General features: G+C 45.6%; 1 protein-coding gene across 1 annotated transcript in view; it reads right to left on the bottom strand.

The window, feature by feature from the left end:
* Positions 1–353, bottom strand: part of LOC129700713 (tetraspanin-5) — a 76769-nt gene extending 76416 nt beyond the window's left edge. The window contains exon 1 of the mRNA XM_055641321.1: positions 113–353. Within this exon, the coding sequence (XP_055497296.1) occupies positions 113–193 (81 nt within the window). The 5' untranslated portion in view covers positions 194–353. The remainder of the gene's footprint in view (positions 1–112) is intronic.
* Positions 354–22539: the final 22186 nt, after the last annotated feature.

Raw genomic sequence — 22539 nt, 5'->3', positions numbered from 1 at the left:
GACACTGAATGCTGTAAATTTGCTTGTCAGACGCTTCTGTTTCCCACAGTGTCGCCCGTCCTTCCAGCGTCCCGCCACCCTGTTCTGCTGTTGCAACATACATGCTACTCACCCAGAATATTATGTTAAAGCCGAATATGAAGTACTTGATGCAGCAGCTGACTTCAGGTCCTTTGTAATGTTTCCCTGACATCTTGGGCTTCTCATGAAGGCAGCGAGGGGCTACTGACACAATGTAGCGGAGAGGAGCCGCTGTTAGCAGCGCGTCTGGTCGCCGCTCCCACTGCCCCGGGATCAGGCAAAGGCTCGGGAAATCCCACGATCTAGACTCCGGGATGTGCCAGGGCGGGACTTCCGGGGGTTGGGCACTGGGAAACAAGAAACTGGATGGGAGAGAGGTTGGTGTAGATTGATAGATAGTGAGGGAGAGAAGGAAAGGGAGAGAGGGAGAGAGAACGGTGGAATGACTAAACAGTGCAGAGAGATAGAATGAGGCAGAGGGAATAGATGAATGAACAGTGGAGAGGGAGAGAATGAGAGAGGGAAGGGCAAATAAATATGGGGGAAAAAACTGAATGAGAGCGGAGACACAAGAGACTGCAAATGATGGAATCTGCAGCAAAATAATACTTGGTACTGGTTTATTGTCACATGCACTGCGATACAGTCAAAAGCTCTGCGTGATATCAGATTATACCCGTAACCATGCATGCTGCCGGAGGAGGTAGTTGAGGCAGGGACTATCATAGCAGTTGAGACATTTGGACAGGTACATGGATAGGACAGATTTCGAGGGATATGCGGACCAGGTGGGACTAGTGTAGATGGGGTGTGCTGCTTGGCATAGGCAAGTTGGGCCGAAGGGTTTGTTTCCACGCTGTATGACTCGATGTGGACAATCGAGTCATACACAAGTACAAGAGGTAGTGTAAACAGAAAATAAACAACATGCAGAATATAGACAAAAATGCTGGAGAAACTCAGCGGGCGAGGCAGCATCAATGCCTCACCCGCTGAGTTTCTCCAGCATTTTTGTCTACCTTCGATTTTCCAGCATCTGCAGTTCCTTCTTAAACAAAGTGCAGAATATAATGAGACGGTATTATAGTGGTTAATCCACGGGTTACAGGGAAGTGCAGATAAAGAAAAGTGTAAGGGTCACAACGTAGGTGGGTTGGAGGATTGGGACTACACTCCTAGCTTGGGGGGGGGGGGGGTGGGGGAGACCATTAAGTAGTCTGATAACAGTGGGGAAGAAGCTGTTCATGATTCTGGTGATATGTGCTCTCAATCCTTTGTATACCCTGCCCGACAGGAGAAGGAAGAAGAGGGACATGAATGGTTTTGGTTACGTTATAGAATCATATAGCACAGAAACTAACCTTTTGGCCCAACTTGCCCACGTCGACCAACATGCCCCATCTTCACTAATCACATCTGCCTGCGCTTGACCCATATTCTTCTAATCCTTTCTGATCCATGTAGTTGTCCAAATGTCTTTTAAATGTTATCATAGTACCTGCCTCAACTATCTCCACTGGCAGCATATTCCATATACCCACCATCCTCTGTGTGAAAAAGCTGCCCCTTAGTCTCTTATTAAACCTTTCCCCTCTCACCGTAAACCTACGTCCTCTGGTTCTTGATTCCCCTCTCCTGGGTACAAGATTCTGTGCATTCATCCTATCTATTACTGTCATAATCTTACCCACCTCTCTAAGATCACCCCTCATCTTCCAGCATTTAAAGGAATAAAGTCCTAGCCTGCCAAACCTCTCCCCAAAGCTCAGGCCCTCGAGTCCAGGCAACATCCTGGTAAATCTTCTCTGCACTCTTTCCAGCTTAACAACATCCTCCCTATAGTAGGGTGACCAAAACTGAACACAGCATTCCAAATGTGGCCTCACCAATACCTTGTACAACTATAACATAACGTCCCAAATGGTATACTCAGTATCCTGACTGATGAATGCCAATCTACCAAAAGCCTTCTTGACCACTCTATCTACCTGTGATGCCCCTTTCAGGGAACTAATACCTGCACTCCGAGATCCCTATGTTCTACAACATTTCCCAGAGTCCTGCCATTCACTGTGACGGTCCTGCCCTGGTTTGACTTCCCTAAATGCAACACTTTGCATCTTTTTGCACTAAACTCCATCAGCCATTCTTCAGCCCACTGATCAACATCCTGGTGCAATTTTTGATAACCATCTTTGCTATCTACCATACCACCCGCTTTAGTGTCATCTACAAATTTACTAATCATGACTTTTACATTCTCATCAAAATCATTGATATAAACCACAAACAGCAATGGGCCCAGCACCGACCCCTGAGGCACATCACTAGTTACAGGGTATCTTCTGCGAAGCCACTTCTCTGTCCAGTCAGCTCGCTCCCCCTGGATCCCATGCAATCTAAAGTTGGCTAGCTCTCCCTGGTGATGTAACATGCGATTTTAGCTGCTTTTGTGAGGCAACGTGCAGTGCAGATGGAGTCGATGGTAGGAAATCTGGTCTTTGTGATGGACTGGGCTGCGCCCATTACTCTGCAACTACATGCGATCTTGGGCAGAGCAGTTGCCAAACCGAGCTGCGATGCATTTTGATGGGATGTTTGCTGAGTAAGCAGAGGTGTTGGTGCATTCTTGGGCAGAGCTTCAATGCACTTGGTCCAGGACAGTTTGTTGGTAATATTTACACCTAGGACTTGCATGTAGGGAAGGGGAGGGGCGGAGAGTTAGTGTTGTGCAGTGTTCAAGAGCCTGATGGTTGTTGGGAAGAAGCTTCTTGAACCTGGAGGTCACGGTTTTCAGGTTCCTGTACCTTCTTCCTGGTGATAAGAGTGAAATGAAAGAGTGGCCTGGGTCATGTGTGTCTTTGATAATATTAGCAGCCTTCTTGAGGAAGTAAAGTCTAAAGATGTTGCATGACCTATCGAGCTCCACCAGCATTTTGTGTTTTGTTCAAGATTCCAGCATCTGCAATCTCTTATGCCTCCCTTGAAACATGTTTTCCTTGGTAATTCTACTCCAATTCCTAGGAGTAGAATTAGGACATTCGGCCCATCAAGTCTGTGCATTCAATCATGACTGTCTTATGAAGAAAGACTGGATAGACTTGGTTTATACTCTCTAGAATTTAGGAGATTGAGAGGGGATCTTATAGAAACTTACAAAATTCTTAAGGGGTTGGACAGGCTAGATGCAGGAAGATTGTTCCCGATGTTAGGGAAGTCCAGGACAAGGGGTCACAGTTTAAGGATAAGGGAGAAATCCTTTAAAACCGATATGAGAAGAACTTTTTTCACACAGAGAGTGGTGAATCTCTGGAACTCTCTGCCACAGAGGGTAGTTGAGGCCAGTTCATTGGCTATATTTAAGAGGGAGTTAGATGTGGCCCTTGTGGCTAAAGGGATCAGGGGGTATGGAGAGAAGGCAAGTACAGGATACTGAGTTGGATGATCAGCCATGATCATATTGAATGGCTGTGCAGGCTCGAAGGGCCGAATGGCCTACTCCTGCACCTAATTTCTATGTTTCTATGGCTGATCTATCTCTCCCTCCTAACCCCATTCTCCTGCCTTCTCCCCATAACCTCTGATACTTGTACTAATCAAGAATCTATCTATCTCTGCCTTAAATATATCCACTGACTTTGCCTCCAAAGCCTCTGTGGCGAAGAATTCCACAGATTCACCACCCTCTGACTAAAGAAATCAAAGGTTACGGAGAGAAGGCAGGAGAATGGGGTTGGGAGGGAAAGATAGATCAGCCATTATCGAATGGCCTAATTCTGCTCCTGTAGGATCGTATGAACATCCACATCAACTTCCCTCGCCTCACACCCCAAATTAATCCTCATGGATACACCTTCAAACATTTGTCCCCTGAGTCTTTTACAAATGTTTCTATAGCCTTTTCTGCTTTTATTTCAGATTTCCAATGTTGCAATTTTCTTTTCATTACTACTCTTCAAAGCAAAGCCAGCTTTCTAAAGAGTAAAGTTCCCTCGTGGCATGACCCAGTTTCTAAATATTCTGCGTAAGAGTTTGGTTAATTCATGAGCTGTAGTCAAACTGCACATAAATACAGTCGGTCTTTGCCCACAAGCCGACCACAAAGCCCCACCTATGCTAATTTCATGTCATAGGAATAGAATTAGGCCATTCGATCCATCGACTCTGCCATTCGATCATGGAAAACATAGAAAACATAGAAAATAGGTGCAGGAGTAGGCCATTCAGCACTTCGAGCCTGCACCGCCATTCAATATGATCATGGCTGATCATCCAACTCAGTATCCTGTACTTGCCTTCTCTCCATACCCCCTGATCCCTTTAGCCACAGGGCCACATCTAACTCCCTCTTAAATATAGCCAATGAACTGGCCTCAACTACCCTCTGTGGCAGAGAGTTCCAGAGATTCACCACTCTCTGTGTGAAAAACGTTCTTCTCATCTCGGTCCTAAAGGATTTCCCCCTTATCCTTAAGCTGTGACCCCTTGTTCTGGACTTCCCCAACATCGGGAACAATCTTCCTGCATCTAGCCTGTCCAACCCCTTAAGAATTTTGTAAGTTTCTGTAAGATCCCCACTCAATCTTCTAAATTCTAGCGAGTACAAGCCGTCTATCCAGTCTTCCTTCATATGAAAGTCCTGAGATCATGGCTGATCTGTCTTTCCCTCTCAACTAAATTTCCCTCTTGCCTTCTCCCCATAACCTTTGACACTCGTACTAATCAAGTACATATCAATATCTGCCTTAAAAATACCCAATGACGTGGCCTCCACAGCAATGAATTCCATAGATTCACCACCCATAGACTAAAGATATTCTCCTCATCTCCTTTCTAAAGGCACGTCCTTTTATTCTGACTCTCCCATTAGTGGAAACGTTCTCTCCACATCCACTCTATCCAGTCTTTTCACTATTCAGTGCGTTTCAATGAGTTCCCCTCTCATACCTCTAAACTACAGCGAGTATAGGCCCAGTGCCATCAAATGCTCATTGTATGTCAACCCAACCATTCCTGGGATCATTCTCGTAAACCTCCTCTGGACACTCTCCAAATCCAGCACATGCTTCTTCAGATTTGGGGCCCAAAACTGCTCACCATATTTTAAATATGGCCCTTGACATCCTTACTAATCAAGAATCTGTCAATCTCCCCTTAAAAATCCCATTGATCTGCGACGAGCTGATAGTTCTTTAAGTTTATTTAATAAAATCATCTCACCTGAAGACGAGGTGGGAGATTGCAAACTTCACATGGTCCGCCCTGTTTCAACGAATGCAAATCAACCTGGCGTGCACAATCAAATAGAACAAGTTGTCCTACAACTTTAGGCTGTGCAGGCCGTACACAAGAAGAGAAGAGCTGAAGATATTTTAACATCTCATCCAAAAATGAGCAGCTCCAACAATGCAGGGTTCCCAATGTGAATGCCAGTCTGGAATTTTCTTGTTCACCTTCTGGACTGGAATGTGATTCCAAGGTCTTTCTGACTCGGAGGCAAGTGTGCATTGCATTTATAGAGTGCTGATCCTAACACTATGTGGCAGAGTGGTAAGAATTGCTGCCCTACAGCACCAGGGACCAGGGTTTTGAAGCTGACATCAGGTGTGCTGTCTGTGTGAAGTTTGGACATTATTCTTGTGACCACGTGGGTTTTCTCCGGGTGCTCTGGTTTCCTCCCACAGTCCAAAGACGTGCAGGTTTGTAGGTTGGTTCACATTGGTAAAATTGGAAATGATCTCTCTTGTGTGGGATAGTGCTAGTGTAGGGGGTGATCGCTGGTCAGCATAGTCTCGGTGGACCGAAGGGCCTGTTTCTATGTTAGTCAAGGGATATGGGGAGAAGGCAGGCACGGGTTATTGATAGGGGACGATCAGCCATGATCACAATGAATGGTGGTGCTGGCTCGAAGGGCCGAATGGCCTCCTCCTGCACCTATTTTCTATGTTTCTATGTTTTATCCCTAAAGTTTAACTTAATCCTTAATTACTGCGGATTCTTGTCCTGGCTGTCATCCCAGCTGATGCATTACATAACTTTGTTCAATCCTAGCTTTGTCCCCTCTCAAATAATACACTTTTCACTAATTAATCACCTAGGTCTTTCCTTAATGTGTCTTTCCTTAAGGTCTTTCCTTAATTTGTTAAGACTTTAATATAACATTTTAAACATATCGCTCGGGAATGGCAACATTTCAGATTATTTTGTTCCTTTATTTAATTTCTATTTTGCTGACATACTTAGAGTCAGAGAGTCATAGAGCATGGAAACTCTGTTGTGTGTTCTATGGAGACAGCATCAACTGATAGAGTGGCATCTGTGTGTTCCATGGTCCAGTCTGATGTGGAACCTGATTCAGGGGCAGCTTCTTCCCAGCTGTTATCAGGCAACTGAACCACCCTTTCACCAGCTAGAATGCGGTCCTGACCTCCCATCTACTACATTGGAGACCCTTGGACTATCTTTAACCGGACTTTACTGGACTTTATCAAGAAATATGTTGCAATCAGTGAAGTTCAATCAATTTAGTTTAGAGATACAGAGTGTGGAAACAGGCCCTTCTGCCCACCGAGTCCGCGCCAACCAGCGATCCCCGCACCTTAACACTATCCTACACATTAGGGTTAATTTACAATTTTACCGAAGCCAATAGACCTATTAACCTGTACGTCTTTGGCGTGTGGGAGGAAACCGGGGCACCTGGAGAAAACCCACGCGGTCACGGGGAGAACGTACAAACTCCGTACAGACAGCTCCCATAGTCAGGATCGAACCCGGGTCTCTGGCGCTGTAAGGCGGAAACTCTACCACTGCGTCACCGTGCCGCCCATATTTGTTTTGGAATATGTAGGAAACGTGGCAGGCAATTTGTACACTTAAGATCCCAGAGTGACAAAGATCAAATAATATGTCTCGCTATGATGGTGTCGGAGCTAGGCGACTCCATGCTGGTCCCACAAGTGGGTCTGCTATCATTCATTACAATTGCTCCACTCTTTTAAACCTTTAATTCAACAGCAGCATTTACTATCTTTATTCGGACGTTATCAGACTTTATCTTACACTAAATGTTGTACCGTTTATCATTCATCTGTACACTGTGAACGGCTTGATTGTAATCATGCGTCTTTTCTTTGATTGGACGTAACAAAAAGCTTTTCACTGTACCTCGGTACACGTGACAATAAACTAAACTAAACACATTTGCTGTGTAAGAAAGAACTGCAGATGCTGGTTGAAATCAAAGGTAGACACAAAATGCTGGAGTAACTCAGCGGGTGAGGCAGTATCTCTGGAGAGAAGGAATGGGCGACGTTTCGGGTCTGAAAGTCTGAAGAAGGGTCTCGACCTGAAACGTCGCCATTCCTTCTCTCCAGAGATACTGCCTCACCCGCTGAGTTCCTTCAGCACTTTGTGTCTCGGCTAGAGATTACACAGGAGATAATAGCAGATAAACTCTGAATATTAAATCCATTCACACCAAATGCATCAATTCCTCTATTACAATAATGAGATACTGGATACCCTCTGACTGCTTTAAGTGTTGGACTGGTCTATAATTGAAATTTCAGTCCTAATACGCACACTTTAGACACTTAAAAACATTGGAAGGTGATATGTAACCACAAGGCCATTAGTGATTCCTTGTTTCCCTGCACTGTTCCTTATTTTCTATTCCACCAGCCAAGCAACGCTAATAATCTTATGCAAGTGGATATAAAGCAGGTTTATTGTGTGTCATTGTGTGCATGTGTTGTTAATTGGTACATTAATGATGCTGTTGAGTAAAGCATTGCCAACGACATTATTTCATCTCTACTAAATTAGCTACATAGGATAATAATTGTGTTTCTGGACTAGCAGTCCAGAAATCTGCTGCAATAATCAAGGACCTGGAGTTCACCATAGCAATTCATTAATAAAAAGCTAGTGTTGCTGACCATTCAACTAAAGTATTATTATAAAAGCCACGACTACCATGCTCTCATTTCACTTCTACTATTGGGAAGGAGATTTAGAAGTCTGAAAATCATGACCACAGTTCCTTCTCATCCTGAAAGATAAAGAAGGGAATTTGTGCTTGGAGTCTGGGGATGAAGGCAAGGTACTAAATGACTGCGTCTGTTTTCACCAAGGAGAAGGACATGGAGGACAATGAGATCACTGTGGAGATTACAAGGGTACATGGAGGACAATGAGATCACTGTGGAGATTACAAGATGCAAGGGTATATGGCAGATTTATAGGACTTTAGTTTGGCCTGCAGTTCTGGTCGCCCCATTACGGGAAGGATGTGGAGGCTTTGAAAAAGGTGCAGAGGAGCTTTACCAGAGTGGTGCCCAGATTAGGGGGAATTGTTGCTATCAGGAGAGGTTGGACAAACCTGTCTTGTTTTATCTGGAACGCTGGAAGTTGCGGGGAGACCTGACAGATGTATAGAAAATTGTAAGAGGCATGGATAGGGTGGCCAGTCAGAACCTTTCCCCAGGATGGAAAAATCAACTACTAGAAGGCATAGCTTTAAGGTGAGAGTGGCAAAGTTTAAAGATGTGCGGAGCAGGTTTTTTACACACAGAGTGGTGAGTGCCTGGAACGCGCTGCCAGGGGTGGTGGTGGAGGCAGAAACAATAGTGAAGTTTCAGAGGCTTTTGGATAGTCACATGGATATGCAGGGAATAAGGGGTAAGTCATTTAGAACGGAGATGAGGAAACACGTTTTCACACAGAGAGTTGTGAGTTTGTGGAATTCTCTGCCTCAGAGGGCGGTGGAGGCCAGTTCTCTGGATACTTTCAAGAGAGAGCTAGATAGGGCTCTTGAAGATAGCGGAGCCAGGGGATATGGGGAGAAAGCAGGAACGGGGTACTGATTGTAGATGATCAGCCATGATCACATTGAATGGCGGTGCTGGCTCGAAGGGTCGAATGGCCAACTCCTGCACCTATTGTCTATTGGAAAGGAGTGATATGGATTATGCACGGGTTGATGAGTGATGGTCTTGACATAATCTTTGGCACAAACATTGTGGGCCGAAGGACCTGTTTTTGCGATGGTCTGTGCTACGTTCTATCCTGGAGGCCTCATCAGATATCATTTGACCTGGGAATACCCAACCCTAGATTTCGCCATCGGTCACGGAGTGAAGGAGGATGAGAGGTGATCTTATAGAGGTGTACAAAATCATGAGAGGTATAGATTGGGTAAATTCATAGAATCTTTTGCCCAGAGTGAGGGAATCGAGAACCAGAGGCGAAGTGGAAACCTTTCGGCAATCGTTTCGCCGAACACCTCCGCTCGGTCCGCAATAACCAACCTGACCTCCCGGTGGCTCAGCACTTCAACTCCCCCTCCCATTCCGTATCCGACCTCTCTGTCCTGGGCCTCCTCCACGGCCAGAGTGAGCAACACCGGAAATTGGAGGAACAGCACCTCATATTCCGCTTGGGGAGTTTGCATCCTGGTGGCATGAACATTGAATTCTCACAATTCTGTTAGCCCTTGCTGTCTCCTCCCCTCCTACCTCAGCCCTCGGGCTCCTCCTCCTCCTCCTCCTTTTTCCTTTCTTCTCCCCGCCTCCCCCCACCCCCTATCAGTCTGAAGAAGGGTTTCGGCCCGAACCGTTGCCTATCTCCTTCGCTCCATAGTTGCTGCTGCACCCGCTGCGTTTCTCCAGCATTTTTGGGTACCATAGGACTAATGTAGATGGGCAAGTTGGGCCGATGGGCCTGTTTCCATGCTCTATGAGTCTATGACTGTACGATTACCACACTGATCTGCCATCAATGGCCAATTCACCCCCCAACTGATGATTGAGTACTGTGAGTCAAACAGGCTAAATTCCTCCCATTGAGAATATTTTGACAAGTTATAAGGAATATCTCCAAGAGTTTGCATGATCAGTATGCTGGAGATGAATCACAAAATGCTGGAGTAACTCAGCGAGACAGGCAGCATCACTGGAGAGGAGGAATGGGTGACATTTTCTGTCGAGACCCTTCTTCAGACTGTCTAAGCTAAACTAAACTAACCACAGACAGGCACACATTAAGGACATGTAACCCTTGATGCACACTATAAGTTGCTGTGCTACACCCTGGATTGAGCCAGCAACTTCAGATGGGAGGAGAAGCGGGGAAGAAGTGCAAACAAAGTCAGCCCATTATGTTTCAGTTCACAATTGCATCTAATTCCAGATAATACAGCAAATCAATCCTTCATTTACAAAGCAGTATAGTCAGTAATTTCTAAGACATTGCAACAATCGCATCATTAAGCAAGGATCAATAAGAAGCATCTCAGTAACGCAAAGTTTGAAGGAACTTTTCGATTTATGGACTTTTCATCTCCAACTGCAGTTTTGTGTTAGGTCTTCAAGTCGTTTGTTAATGGTTTCACATCAGAGTCGTGCAGCACGGAAACAGACATGTCGGCCCAACTTGTTGACCAAGATGCTCCATCTAAGCTACTCCTGCATTTGACCCAGATCACTCTAAATCTTTCCTATCCATGCACCTGTCCAAATGCCTTTTAAGTGTAGCTGACGGGCCCATTTCAGACTGCAGGAGTATGTGCTGAGGAATGCACTGAAGCTTGGTGCAGCCAAAGTCATGGCTCCGTGAGGAAGGACCATGGTCTTGGGTCCTTCCGCTGCTGGACATTGATGGGCAGGGTCTGATGGAAACACCCCTTAAACAAGCGAAGGCATATCACAGATAGACACAAAGTGCTGGAGTAACTCAGCCGGTCAGGCAGCATCTCCTAAGAAATCAAATAGGTGACGTTTCGGGTTGGAACCCTTCTTCAGACTGAAAGCCATGAGGCACAAGATGGAGGTGCAGGCAAGTGCTGAGTAAACATGCATCACCTCAGGAGCCCGCCACTCGCACAGGTTATAGAGTCATACAGCATTGGAACAGGCCCTTCGGCCCAACTTGCCAACACCGACCCACACGTCCCAACTACAGTCGTCCCACCTGCCTGCATTTGGCCCATATCCCAGTAAACCCTTCCTGTCCATGTCCAGCTGCTCCTCGACCTATGATGGGGTTACGTTCCGATAAACCCATCGTAAATCAAAAATATCGTGTCGAAAACGCATTTAATACAATTTGATCACGTGACCGGAAGTGAGCTGCGGCTCGCTGCCATTCCCCAGCGTTTGCACGTAAAGTTGACGTAAATCGAAGCATCATAACTCGGGGAGCATCTGTACTTGTCCAAAAGTTTCTTAAATGTTGTGAGCGTACCTGCCTCAACTACCTGCCTTCTCCGGCAGCTCATTCCATACTCCGACCACCCTCTGTGTGAAAATATTACCCCTCAGAATCCTATTAAATCTTTCCCCCCTCACCTTAAACCTATGTCCTCTGGTTCTCGATTCCCCTACTCTGGGCTAGAGCCTCTGTGGTGCATCTACCTGATCTATTCCATTCCAGGGTGTTTTGTTTAGAGACAGGTGAATATTATCGGTGAACAATACTGAGTATGACTCTATTGAATGTATGGACACTGCAAATGTATGACGTTTTTTTCCATAGTTTATGTTGTGTAAATAGTTTTTATTCTGAATAAAGCCTTTTAAATGTTGTTATAGTACCTGCCTCAACTATCACCTTTGACAGCTCATTCCATATACCCACCACCGTTTGTGTGAAGAAGTTCACCACATTGTATCTCTCTTGAGATCACACCTTACCCAGCCAACAATGGGCCTACCAGGGCACCTCCCTGCCTGAGGTAATTTAGTTGCCGGCCTTAATTGGTCCTTCTCTTTTCTCATCTCCAGTTCTTCACCCCCCCTTCTACTTTCAGTCTGAAGAAGGGTTCCAAGCTGAAATGTTATCCTTCTTTTTTCTCCACAGATGCTGCATGACCCCTGAGTTACTCCAGCATTTTGTGTCCATTGTCATCCTTCTTCACATCCCTGGTTACCAGCATGAGAACCCTGGTGTACAAACAAGAGTCGAGCTCCTAAGATGTCGGTTTGCAATGGAAAAAGGCCCTTTGGCCCAACATGTCGACCAAGATACCCAATCTATGTTAGTCCCATTCGTCTCCCATATGCCATATCACTCTAAACCTTTCCTATCCATCCACCTGTCTATTAAATGTTGGCAACACTGTAATAAAGTCCTAGCTTTCCAAACCTCTCCCTATCGCTCATGCCCTTGAGTCCTGGCCGATCCCCCTAATGTGTATTTGTTTAATGTATCTCTTCAAAAGATTTCTTTTCTAGGATCTATTTTCTCACTTTACTTCCTTCTCTAACTTATTTTCTAAGGGGCTTTCTTTTCCCAACACTCTTGCACTTCACGACTCTCGCGCACTTTCTTTACTTTCCTTACTTCTACCTTTTTCTTAAAGCTCAAAAAAAATGAAGCGGTACAAAAAATGTATTAAGATATATGTGTTGTGTAGTATTGTAATTTACCGTACTTCTAATAAAAATAAAATTAAAAAAAAAAAAGAAAAAAAAGATTCCTCTGGGTGCCCCGGTTTCCACCCACATCTCAAAGACGTGTGGGGTTGTAGGTTAATTGTCCTCTGTAAATTGCTGCTAGTGTGTAGGGAGTGGGTGAGAGAGTGAGATATTATAGAACTAGTGTGAACTCAGTGGTCCGATGGGCCTGTTTCCGTGCTGCATCTCTAAACTGTAAATAAAAGTGATCCACATCCGCAAACTCCCAGACATGTAACATAAACAATAAACTGGATCTGCAATCATTTATTTGGTCATTCCGTCATTTAGACAAATCATGTGTGATCCACTTCTAAATGCCATGTCCCTCCAATTCCTTAAACGTCTGACAATCTGTCAATCCCAACAACAATTGCCTGCCATGCTGTCCTGCCCCTCCCCTTCTCCAGCTTTCCCCCCCCCCCCCCCCCCCCCCCCCCCCCCCCCCTCCACTACAATCAGTCCGAAGAAGCTGAAACGTCATCTATCCATGTTCTCCAGAGATGCTGCTTAACCTGCTGAGTTATCCTTTTGTGTATAATCAGCATCTGACCTCTTTGCTTCTACATTGGGACATTCTTGCAATGTCCAAGAAAGCACACCAACGTCTTTACTTCCTTAGAAAGCTTAGGATGTTTGGCATGTCCCCAACAACTCTCACCAACTTCTACAGATGTGCCATATAAATCATTTTATCGGGATGCATCAGAGCATGGTTTGGGAACAGCTCCATCCAGAACCGCAAGAAATTACACATCACGCGACTTTGGCAAGGCCACCAGCATCGTCAAGGACCAGTCTCACTCTGGCCAATCCCTCTTCTCCCCTCCCCAATTAGGTAAGACTGAAAACACATACCTTCAGATTCAGGGACAATTTTTTCCCAGCTGTATTCAGGCAACTGAACCATCCTATTAAAAACTAGAGAGCGGTTCTACCCCAGTGGAGATCCTCGGACTATCTTTAATCGGACTTTGCTGGACTTTATCATGCACTGACTGTTATTCGCTTTATCCTGTGTCTATCAATTGTAATCATGTATTGTCTTTCCATTGACTGGTTAGCAGCAACAATTTGTTCACTGTGCCTCGGTACATGCGAAAATAAGCTAAACTAGTCTCAACCAACAGGCTATGTCTCACTAGGGAAGGGTATTCCAAAGATTCTGAATAAAGAGATTTTTCTTTATCTGGGCCTCATTATCTGGGCCACAACTGACTTGCTTCCACCGTATATGTACCAGGGAGGAGGACTTCAACCAGGCCACAAGCACCCTCTTCACTGTCCTCAGACAAAGAGGTTACTGCAAACGGAAATTAAGACACATCAAGTCAGATTTTTTAAAAAGCATACAAGGGCCCAGACCTAGGCCAGGGACGACACTGAACTTGCCACTAATAACAGGATATGGCAAGATGGCTGTCCAGGCCCACAAAATAGTCAAGGGCCGTTTTGAACAATTCCAAAGGGAATTTGCCACACTAAAGGCGTACAGAGTAATGTCAGCATTCGAGGGCTAAAAATCTGAAGGACATCCTGGTCAGTACAAGTCTACACACAGGCTCAGACTGCGGGCAGAGACGGTGTGGAACCTGCACCCACTTGGTAATAGCCAAAAACATAGAGAACAGTGTGACAGGGAAGAGAGGCCAGATAGCACAGAGATTATTGGGACACAGCTACCAGCCTTGGAGGGCATCTACCACACACGGTGCCTCAGGAAGGCCTTCAGCATCCATAAAGACTCCTCGCACCCTTGTAATGGACTGTTCGAACTCCTACCTTCTGGCAGACATTACAAGACCTTCTACGCCCACAACCTCCAGACTGAAGAACAGCTTCATCCCCAGAGCTATAGCTGTTCTGAACCGGCCCTGCTGAGTGCCCCCCACCCCCATGAACTGTCTCCCTCGGATGGTCACGTCGCACAGCCACATTTGCACTTTAGACTGTTTTGACTGTTTTACTGTTCTTTTTATAAACCATGTTCTCGGGGTGTCTAAATCTAAATCTAAATTTTATTAGTTGTTTAAGTTATGACATCAGATGGAAGCTGCATACCAAATCTCCTTGCACATATGTGCAGTGACAATAAAAGGTATTATTATTATTATTATTATTATTATTAACGTTTTTGTCCATAACCCGTCCCCTAAGCCATGGACACAGTCTCTTAGAATCTACCCCATCCATCCCACTCAGAATCTATGCTGGTTGTTTGAGAAGGATCTGTCACTGGAAAGGTTCGGCTGTATAATAAAAAGTATCTCTTCTGCATTTTGTACCTGCTAGCATAAATCTCCAATCGTTTAAAATATACCTTGAATGCACAGCCTTTATCCCTTTAATGGTTTCACTCAGAGGGTGGTGGGGAACTAGAACGAGCTGCCAGAGGTTGTCAGCACAGTGGCATAGCTTCTGCTTCACAGCGCTGGAGACCCGGGTTGAATCCTGACCTTGGGTGCTGTCTGTGTGAAGTGTGCACGTTCTCCTTGTCACTGCGTGGATTTCCTCCACATCCCAAAGCCTTGTGGGCTTGTCGATTAATTGGACTCTGTAAAATTGCCCCTAGCGTTAAGGGAGTGGATGCAAAAGTGGGATAACGTAGGAATAGCATGAACGGGTGATTTATGCTTTCATGCCGTATCTCTAAAATGAAGTAGTTGAGATAGGTACAATAATAACATTTAAACGAACCCTGGATAGGTACATGGATATGAGCCAGGCATGAGCAAATAGGACTAGCATGGATGGGGCATCTTGGTTGGTATGGACGTACTGGGCTGAAGGCCCTGTTTTCAGTGTTTTATGACCATCATTAGGATGCCCAGCTCTTCTGGCTAAAGCGGCATCAAGTGATGAACAGCGCCATCTGGTGAGATGAGAGGAATCGACAATATATATCTGTAAGAAGCAAGAGGTTGACACCAATGTTCCACAAGAAAGTTATCAGGTCACATTGTAAGAAATGAATATACAGGTCCACCACCGATTTTCCTGCGCCCTTAGTTTCAGATCCTTGAACAAGCGGCACAGTGGCGCAGCGGTAAAGTTGCTGCCTTACAGCACCAGAGATCCGGGTTCAATCCTGACTACGGGTGCTTGCCTGTATGGTGATAAGAGTGATACAGTGTGGAAACAGGCCCTTCGACCCAACTTGCCCACACCGGCCAACATGTCCCAGCTACATGAGTCTCACCTACCTGCGCTTGGTCCATATCCCTCCAAACCTGTCCTATCCATGTACCTGTCTAACTGTTTCTTAAACGTTGGGATGGTCCCAGCCGCAACTACCTCATCTGACAGCTTGTTCCATACACCCACCACCCTTTGTGTGAAAGAGTTACCCCACAGATTCCTATTAAATCTTTTCCCCTTCCTTTAAACCTATGTCCTCTGGTCCTCAGTTCCCCTACTCTGGGCAAGAGACTCTGTGCATCTCAGGTACGTTCTCCCTTTGACCACATGGGATTTCTCTGGATGCTCCGGTTTCCTCCCACACTCCAAAGAGGTGCAGGTTTGTAGGTTAATTGGCTTTGGTAAAAAATTGTAAATTGTCCCTAGAGTGTAGGATGGTGCTAGTGTACATCGTGATCGCTGGTTAGTGCGGACTCAGTGGGCCGAAGGGTCTATTTCAGCGCTGTTTCTCAAAAGACTAAAGCCTTGCCAGATTATCATTTTGTCGGACCAATGATCCAATACACTTCTGACTCACTAATTATTCCCCGACCGTGTCTCTAAAGCACCATGGACTGCTAGGAACTTAAATAAAACAGATATTCAATGTAAATTAAATATGCCTATGGTTCACATTATGACTGTCTCTTGGACCTTGCTTTGAAGTAATAGCTAGGGTTAAATAGTCATAAAGTCATACACCGTGGAACCCAGGCCCTTTGGCCCAACTTGCCCACACCCATCATCATGTCCCTTGGACCTTGGAGTTGGATGATCAGCCATGATCATATTGAATGGCGGTGCAGGCTCGAAGGGCCGAATGGCCTACTCCTGCATCTATTTTCTATGTTTCTATGTTTCTATGTCCCATCTACACTAGTCCCACTTGCCTGTGTTTGGCCCATATCCCTCTAAACCTGTCCTATCCATGTACCTGTCTAATTGCTTCTTAAACATTGCAATAGCCCCTGCTTTAACTATCTTCTCTGGCAGCTTATTCCATACATCCACCACCCTTTGCGGGTTACCCCTCAAAGATTCCTATAAAATCTTTTCCACTTCACCTTAAACCTATGCCTAGTTTTCGATTTCCCTACTCTGGGTAAAAGATTCTGTGCGTCTACCCGATCTATTCCTCTCATGATCTTATGCACCTCTATAAGATCACCCCCTCACTCCTGTGCTCCAAGGAATAGAGTCCCAGCCTACTCAACCACTCCCTATAGCTCAGGCCCTCAAATCCTGTAAATGTCCACACCCTTTCCAGCTTGACAACATCTTTCCTATAACATGGTGCCCAGAACTGAACACAATACTCTAAACATGGCCTCACCAGTTGCTGGAAAATCGATGGTGGACCTGTATTAGTAAAGGTGGGGAAACCATAACAATGATATCTGGACTGAGAGATTATAACGATGAGCAACAATTTCACAGGCTGAATTGAATCATGGAGCTGTACAGCGCGGAAACAGGCCCTTCGGCCCGCCTTATCCATGCTGACCAAATTGGCTTGCGAGCTACTTCCATTTGGCACAAAGCCCTCTAAACCCTTCTTATCCATATATTCATCCTAATGTATTTTAAAACTCATAATTGTATTTACTTCTAAAACTTCTTCTGGGACTCATTCCAGATATGAACTACCCTCTGAGGGACAAATCTGCTCCTAAGGTCCCTCTTAAATCTCTCCCCTCTCACCTTAAGCCTATGCTCTCTAGTTTTAGAATCCTTTACCCTGGGAAATAGACCGTGGAAACAGCGTAGAAACAGGCCCTTCAGCCCATAGAGTCTGCACCGACCAGCGATCACCCATACACTAGTTCTATCCTACACACTAGGAACAATTTACAGAAGCCAATTAACATATACACCTGCACGTCTTCGGAATGTGAGTGGAAACCGGAGCACCCAGAGAAATCCCACGCAATCACAGGGAGAGCGTACAAACTCTGTACAGACAGCACCTGTAGTGGGAATCTCTGGTGCTGTGAGGCAGCAACTCTACAGCTGCGCTACTGTGCCGCCTATATACAAGTTGGGCTGAAGGGCCTGCTTCCATGTTACCCCTTAATTATCCCTTCCCGTCCACAGAGCCACAGACACTTGTAGAATCAATTCAACACCGAGATCAGTGAATGTTGGGTAATAGGTTGGGATTGGTTTAGGTTTATTACTGTCACGTGTACCAAGGTACAGAGCCAAGCTTTGTCTCTGCATCTGTCCAACCAATGCTGAGAGAATAGAGCGGCTGGGCTTGTACACTCTGGAGTTTACAAGAGTGAGAGGGGATCTTATTGAGACATATAAGATTATTAAGGGTTTGCACACGCGAGAGGCAGGAAACATGTTCCCGATGTTGGGGGAGTCCAGAACCAGGGGCCACAGTTTAAGAATAAGGGGTAAGCCATTTAGAACGGAGACGATGAAACACTTTTTCTCACAGAGAGTTGTGAGTCTGTGGAATTCTCTGCCTCAGAGGGCGGAGGATGCCGGTTCTCTGGATACTTTCAAGAGAGAGGTAGACAGGACTCTTAAAAATTAGCGGAGTCAGGGGATATGGGGAGAAGGCAGGAATGGGGTACTGATTAGGGATGATCAGCCATGATCGTATTGAATGGTGGTGCTGGCTCGAAGGGCCGAATGGCCTACTCCTGCACCGATTGTCTATTGTCTAAATCAGATAATATTATAGATAAAAACAACCAAGCTAAACTCAAGTACAATCGGAAGAGCAAAGGGGGAGATACAGAGTGCAGAATATAGTTCTCAGCATTGTTGTCAGTTCCATAGACAAAGTCCAATGTTCGCAATGGGATAGAGGTTAATCGAACATTACCCTAGCTTATGGAAGGAACCTTCAGAAGCCTGATGATAGAGGGGAAGAAGCTGTTCCTGAATTTGACAGTGCGCATTTTCAAGCTTCTATACCTTTTTGCCTGACTGGATCGGGGAGAACAACATTGAACAACAACACGGCCTAAGAACAAGCACTTAGGTCCACATTGTCTGTGCCAAACATGATGCCAAGACCAACTGTAGCTACTTGAAGCATTATTCAGATGCCTGATAACAGAGGGAAAGAAGCTGTTCCTGAATCTGGTGGTGTGTGCTTTCAAGCTTCTGTACCTTCTGCCCGACGGGAACAGAGAGGAGGAGGAGGAATGACCCGAATGGGAGAAGACTTTGATTTTGTTGGCTGCATGAGGTGTAGATGGAGTCAATACTGGGGAGTCTTGTCTATGTGAGGAATTGGGCTACATCCTCAACTCTCTGCAATTTCACACAGTCTTAGGCAAAGCTGTTCTCAAACCCCGGTGCGAAGTAACCCAACAGTATGTTGGGAAAGTGGACAAAGCACAGGAATAGTCACAATATCAATGATAGGTAGAACAGGCTTGAGGAACCACTTTAACTCTAATTGTGTGTTCTGCTATAAGGTTACCCCTCCAGCCTCCTACGCTCCCATCCCATCCAAGTCCTATCCTATCCAACCTCTCCCTATCTCAGGCCTACGTTAAACTATAAGACTCATAAAGCACAGAAACAGGCCCTTCGTGCCAACTCGTCTATACTGACCGAGATGCTCCATCAAAACTCGTTTCCATTTGCCTGCATTTGGCCCACATCTCTCTAAACCTTTCCCAGCCATGTATCTTTCCAAGTGTCTTTTAAATGTTGTTATTGTATCTGCCTCAACTACACCCTCTGGCAGCTCATTCCATATACCCACCACCCGCTGCGCCCTGGTGGTTCAAATGTCAGGGACACTCAAAAGGCCAAAAAAGTTGAGGTGCAGACATTTCACGGCTGGCGATTAGATATAAAATGATTGGGAAAAACACATCAGCCACCGACAATTCTGGCACCTCCAACATTATTCCACCAGTAATCACCTCTTCCCATCTCCACACCTTTCCACCTTCCGCAGCCTGCTCTTTCCACAACACCTTGCCCCCCACCCTGAAACCACCCCTCCACAGGTACTTTCCCCTGCAACCACAGGAGATGCAACATCTGTCCCTATCAATTTCTATGTTTCTATGTTTCTATATTTCCTCCCTCTCCTCCATCCAGGGACCTCAGAAGTCCATTCATGTGCACCTCCTCTAACCTCATCTACTGCATCCGGTGTTCCCAATGTGGCCTCCTATACATCGGCAAGTCTGAGCGTAAACTTGGCGACCACTTTGCCAAACACACGCTCGGTCCGCCAAGGCCTGCCAGTTCTCCCGGTTGTTAAATATTTTAACTCCCCTTCTCATTCCTACATCAACCTTTCTGCCCTGGGCTGTCCACCATTGTCAGTGTGAAGCCACATGCAAACTGGTGGAATAGCATCTAATATTCCACCCTGGGTAGCTTACCACCCAATGGTATGAATATTGAATTCTACAACTTCTGCAAGTAGCCTCTACAAAACAAACCCCCCCCCCCCCCCCCCCCCCCCCCCCCCCACCGGCTGCCCACAATTTGCAACTCACTAATCCTTTTGTTCCCCTGTCACTATGCTCACATATTCAGTAGAGAGCATATTGACTGGTTGCATCATGGTCTGGTTCGGCAACTTGAACGTCCAGGAGCGGAAAAGATTGCAAAAAGTTGTAAACACTGCCCAGGCCATCACCGGTTCTGACCTCCCCACCTTCGAAGGGATTTATCGGAGTCCCTGCCTCAAAAAGGCAGCCAACATCATCACGGTCCCACACAATCCTGGCCACACACTCATTTCACCACTTCCATCGGGAAGAAGGTACATGAGCCTGAAAACTGTAACGTCCAGGTTCAGGAACAGTTTCTTCCCTACAGCCATCGGGCTATTAAACACTACAATCTCAAATAAGCTATAAACTACAATAGATTATTATTATTATTATTATTATTATTATTATACTATTATTGTTTGTTTTTTGAGTATGTGTGTATGTGGTGTGTGTGCGCGCATGTGTATATGACGCCCCCCCCCCCCCCCCCCACCCCCCCCCCCCCCAAAGGGTCCCACTTGGTCTAACATACGCACACACACACATATATATATATATATAATATAATATATATACACACACATATATATATATCTATATTACTAAAACTCTGATCTTGACCGCTTCTTGGCCCACTGTGCTGTGATTTCCGACAGAACGCCGCCACCTATGGCCTTCATTTTTGGCCACCTCGCTCAGAGCCCCTCTCCGCCTTACGGGTGCAGAGGATTTTTCCCATCGATGACAAATCAGAGAGATATTAATGTTTAAAAAAAATTCACCATTCTTTCTGCTGCCTCTGCTGGAGGGAGGGACTATAAAACCAGGAAGTGGTGTGCCTCACTCAGTCTGCAAGCTGGATGAAGCCAAGGGTCACATCTCTCTGAGCTCTGAATAACACTGAACAAATGTCTACACAACTGTGAGTACCCTCAATGTGGTTTGAAAATGAAAATATGGTTTGTTTGAAGTAAAAAGGCACTGCCTGCAAATGGTTGTTTGGGTGCTTTGGCTTGAAGTTGAAAGGCACTACATACTGCAAATGGTGGCTTGGGAGCTTTGGCTTGAAGTTGAAAGGCACTACTTACTGCAAATGGTGGCTTGGGTGCTTTGGCTTGAGGTTGAATGCACTACTTACTGCAAATGCTGGCTTGGGTGCTTTGCTTGAAATTGAAAGGCACTACTTACTGCAAATGGTAGCTTGGGTGCTTTGGCTTGAAGTTGAAAGGCACTACTTACTGCAAATGGTGGCGGGTGATTTGGTTTGAAGTTGAAAGGCACTACTTACTGCAAATGGTGGATTGGGTGCTTTGGCTTGAAGTTGAAAGGCACTACTTACTGCAAATGGTGGCATGAAGTTGAAAGGCACTGCAAATGGTGGCTTGGGTTCTTTGGCTTGAGTTGAAAGGCACTAACTGCAAATGGTGGCTTGGGTGTTTTGGCTTGAACTTGAAAGGCACTACTTACTGCAAATGGCGGCTTGGGTGCTTTGGCTTGAAGTTGTAAGGCACTGCTTACTGCAAATGGTGGCTTGGGTGCTTTGACTTGTTGAAAGGCACTACTTACTGCAAATGGTAGCTTGGGTGCTTTGGCTTGAAGTTGTAAGGCACGGCTTACTGCAAATGGTGGCTTGGGTGCTTTGACTTGTTGAAAGGCACTACTTACTGCAAATGGTAGCTTGGGTGCTTTGGCTTGAAGTTGTAAGGCACGGCTTACTGCAAATGATGGCTTGGGTGATTTTGCTTGAAGTTGAAAGGCATTTCTTACTGCAAATGTTGGGTTGGGGGCTTTGGCTTGAAGTTGAAAGGCACTAATTACGGCAAATGGTGGCTTGGGTGCTTTGGCTTGAAGTTGAAAGGCACTACTTACTGCAAATGGCGGCTTGGGTGCTTTGGCTTGAAGTTAAAAGGCACTACTGCAAATGCACTTCCTGTTTGCACCATACAATGATTTTAGATAAAACGTTACCACTTACGGCTGTGATTTTTGGCCATCTTACTCAGTCCCCCCTTCTGCTGAGCAGGTGCAGAGAATTCTTCCCATCAATGAAAAATAAAAGTGTTATTAGTGTTTAAAAAATGTTGAGAATCTCTCCCCTGTCAATCACACCCTGAAAGCCACACCTTTTCCGGTGGGAGGGGGAGGGGATATTAAACCCGGAAATGTGGGTGTGGCTCAGTCTCTGCATGATGGGGGAGTGAGAGGTGATCACTCTGTCTGAGCTGTGAATCAACTGAACACACTGAATGTCTACTGAACTGTGGGTTTGGTGTTTTGTGTGGTTTTATGGTGGTTTCACCCTGCATGAAATGGTATGAAGCTGCATTTGAATTTGGCGGCCTTGCATCCTGCTTGAAGTGGAATGAAACTGCACTGAATTTTGTGTCCTTGCACCCTGCTGA

Source organism: Leucoraja erinacea, chromosome 1 (assembly GCF_028641065.1).
Source record: "Leucoraja erinacea ecotype New England chromosome 1, Leri_hhj_1, whole genome shotgun sequence".
NCBI classification, from domain to species: Eukaryota; Metazoa; Chordata; class Chondrichthyes; order Rajiformes; family Rajidae; genus Leucoraja; species Leucoraja erinaceus.
This window is presented reverse-complemented; position numbering and strand designations above follow the sequence as displayed.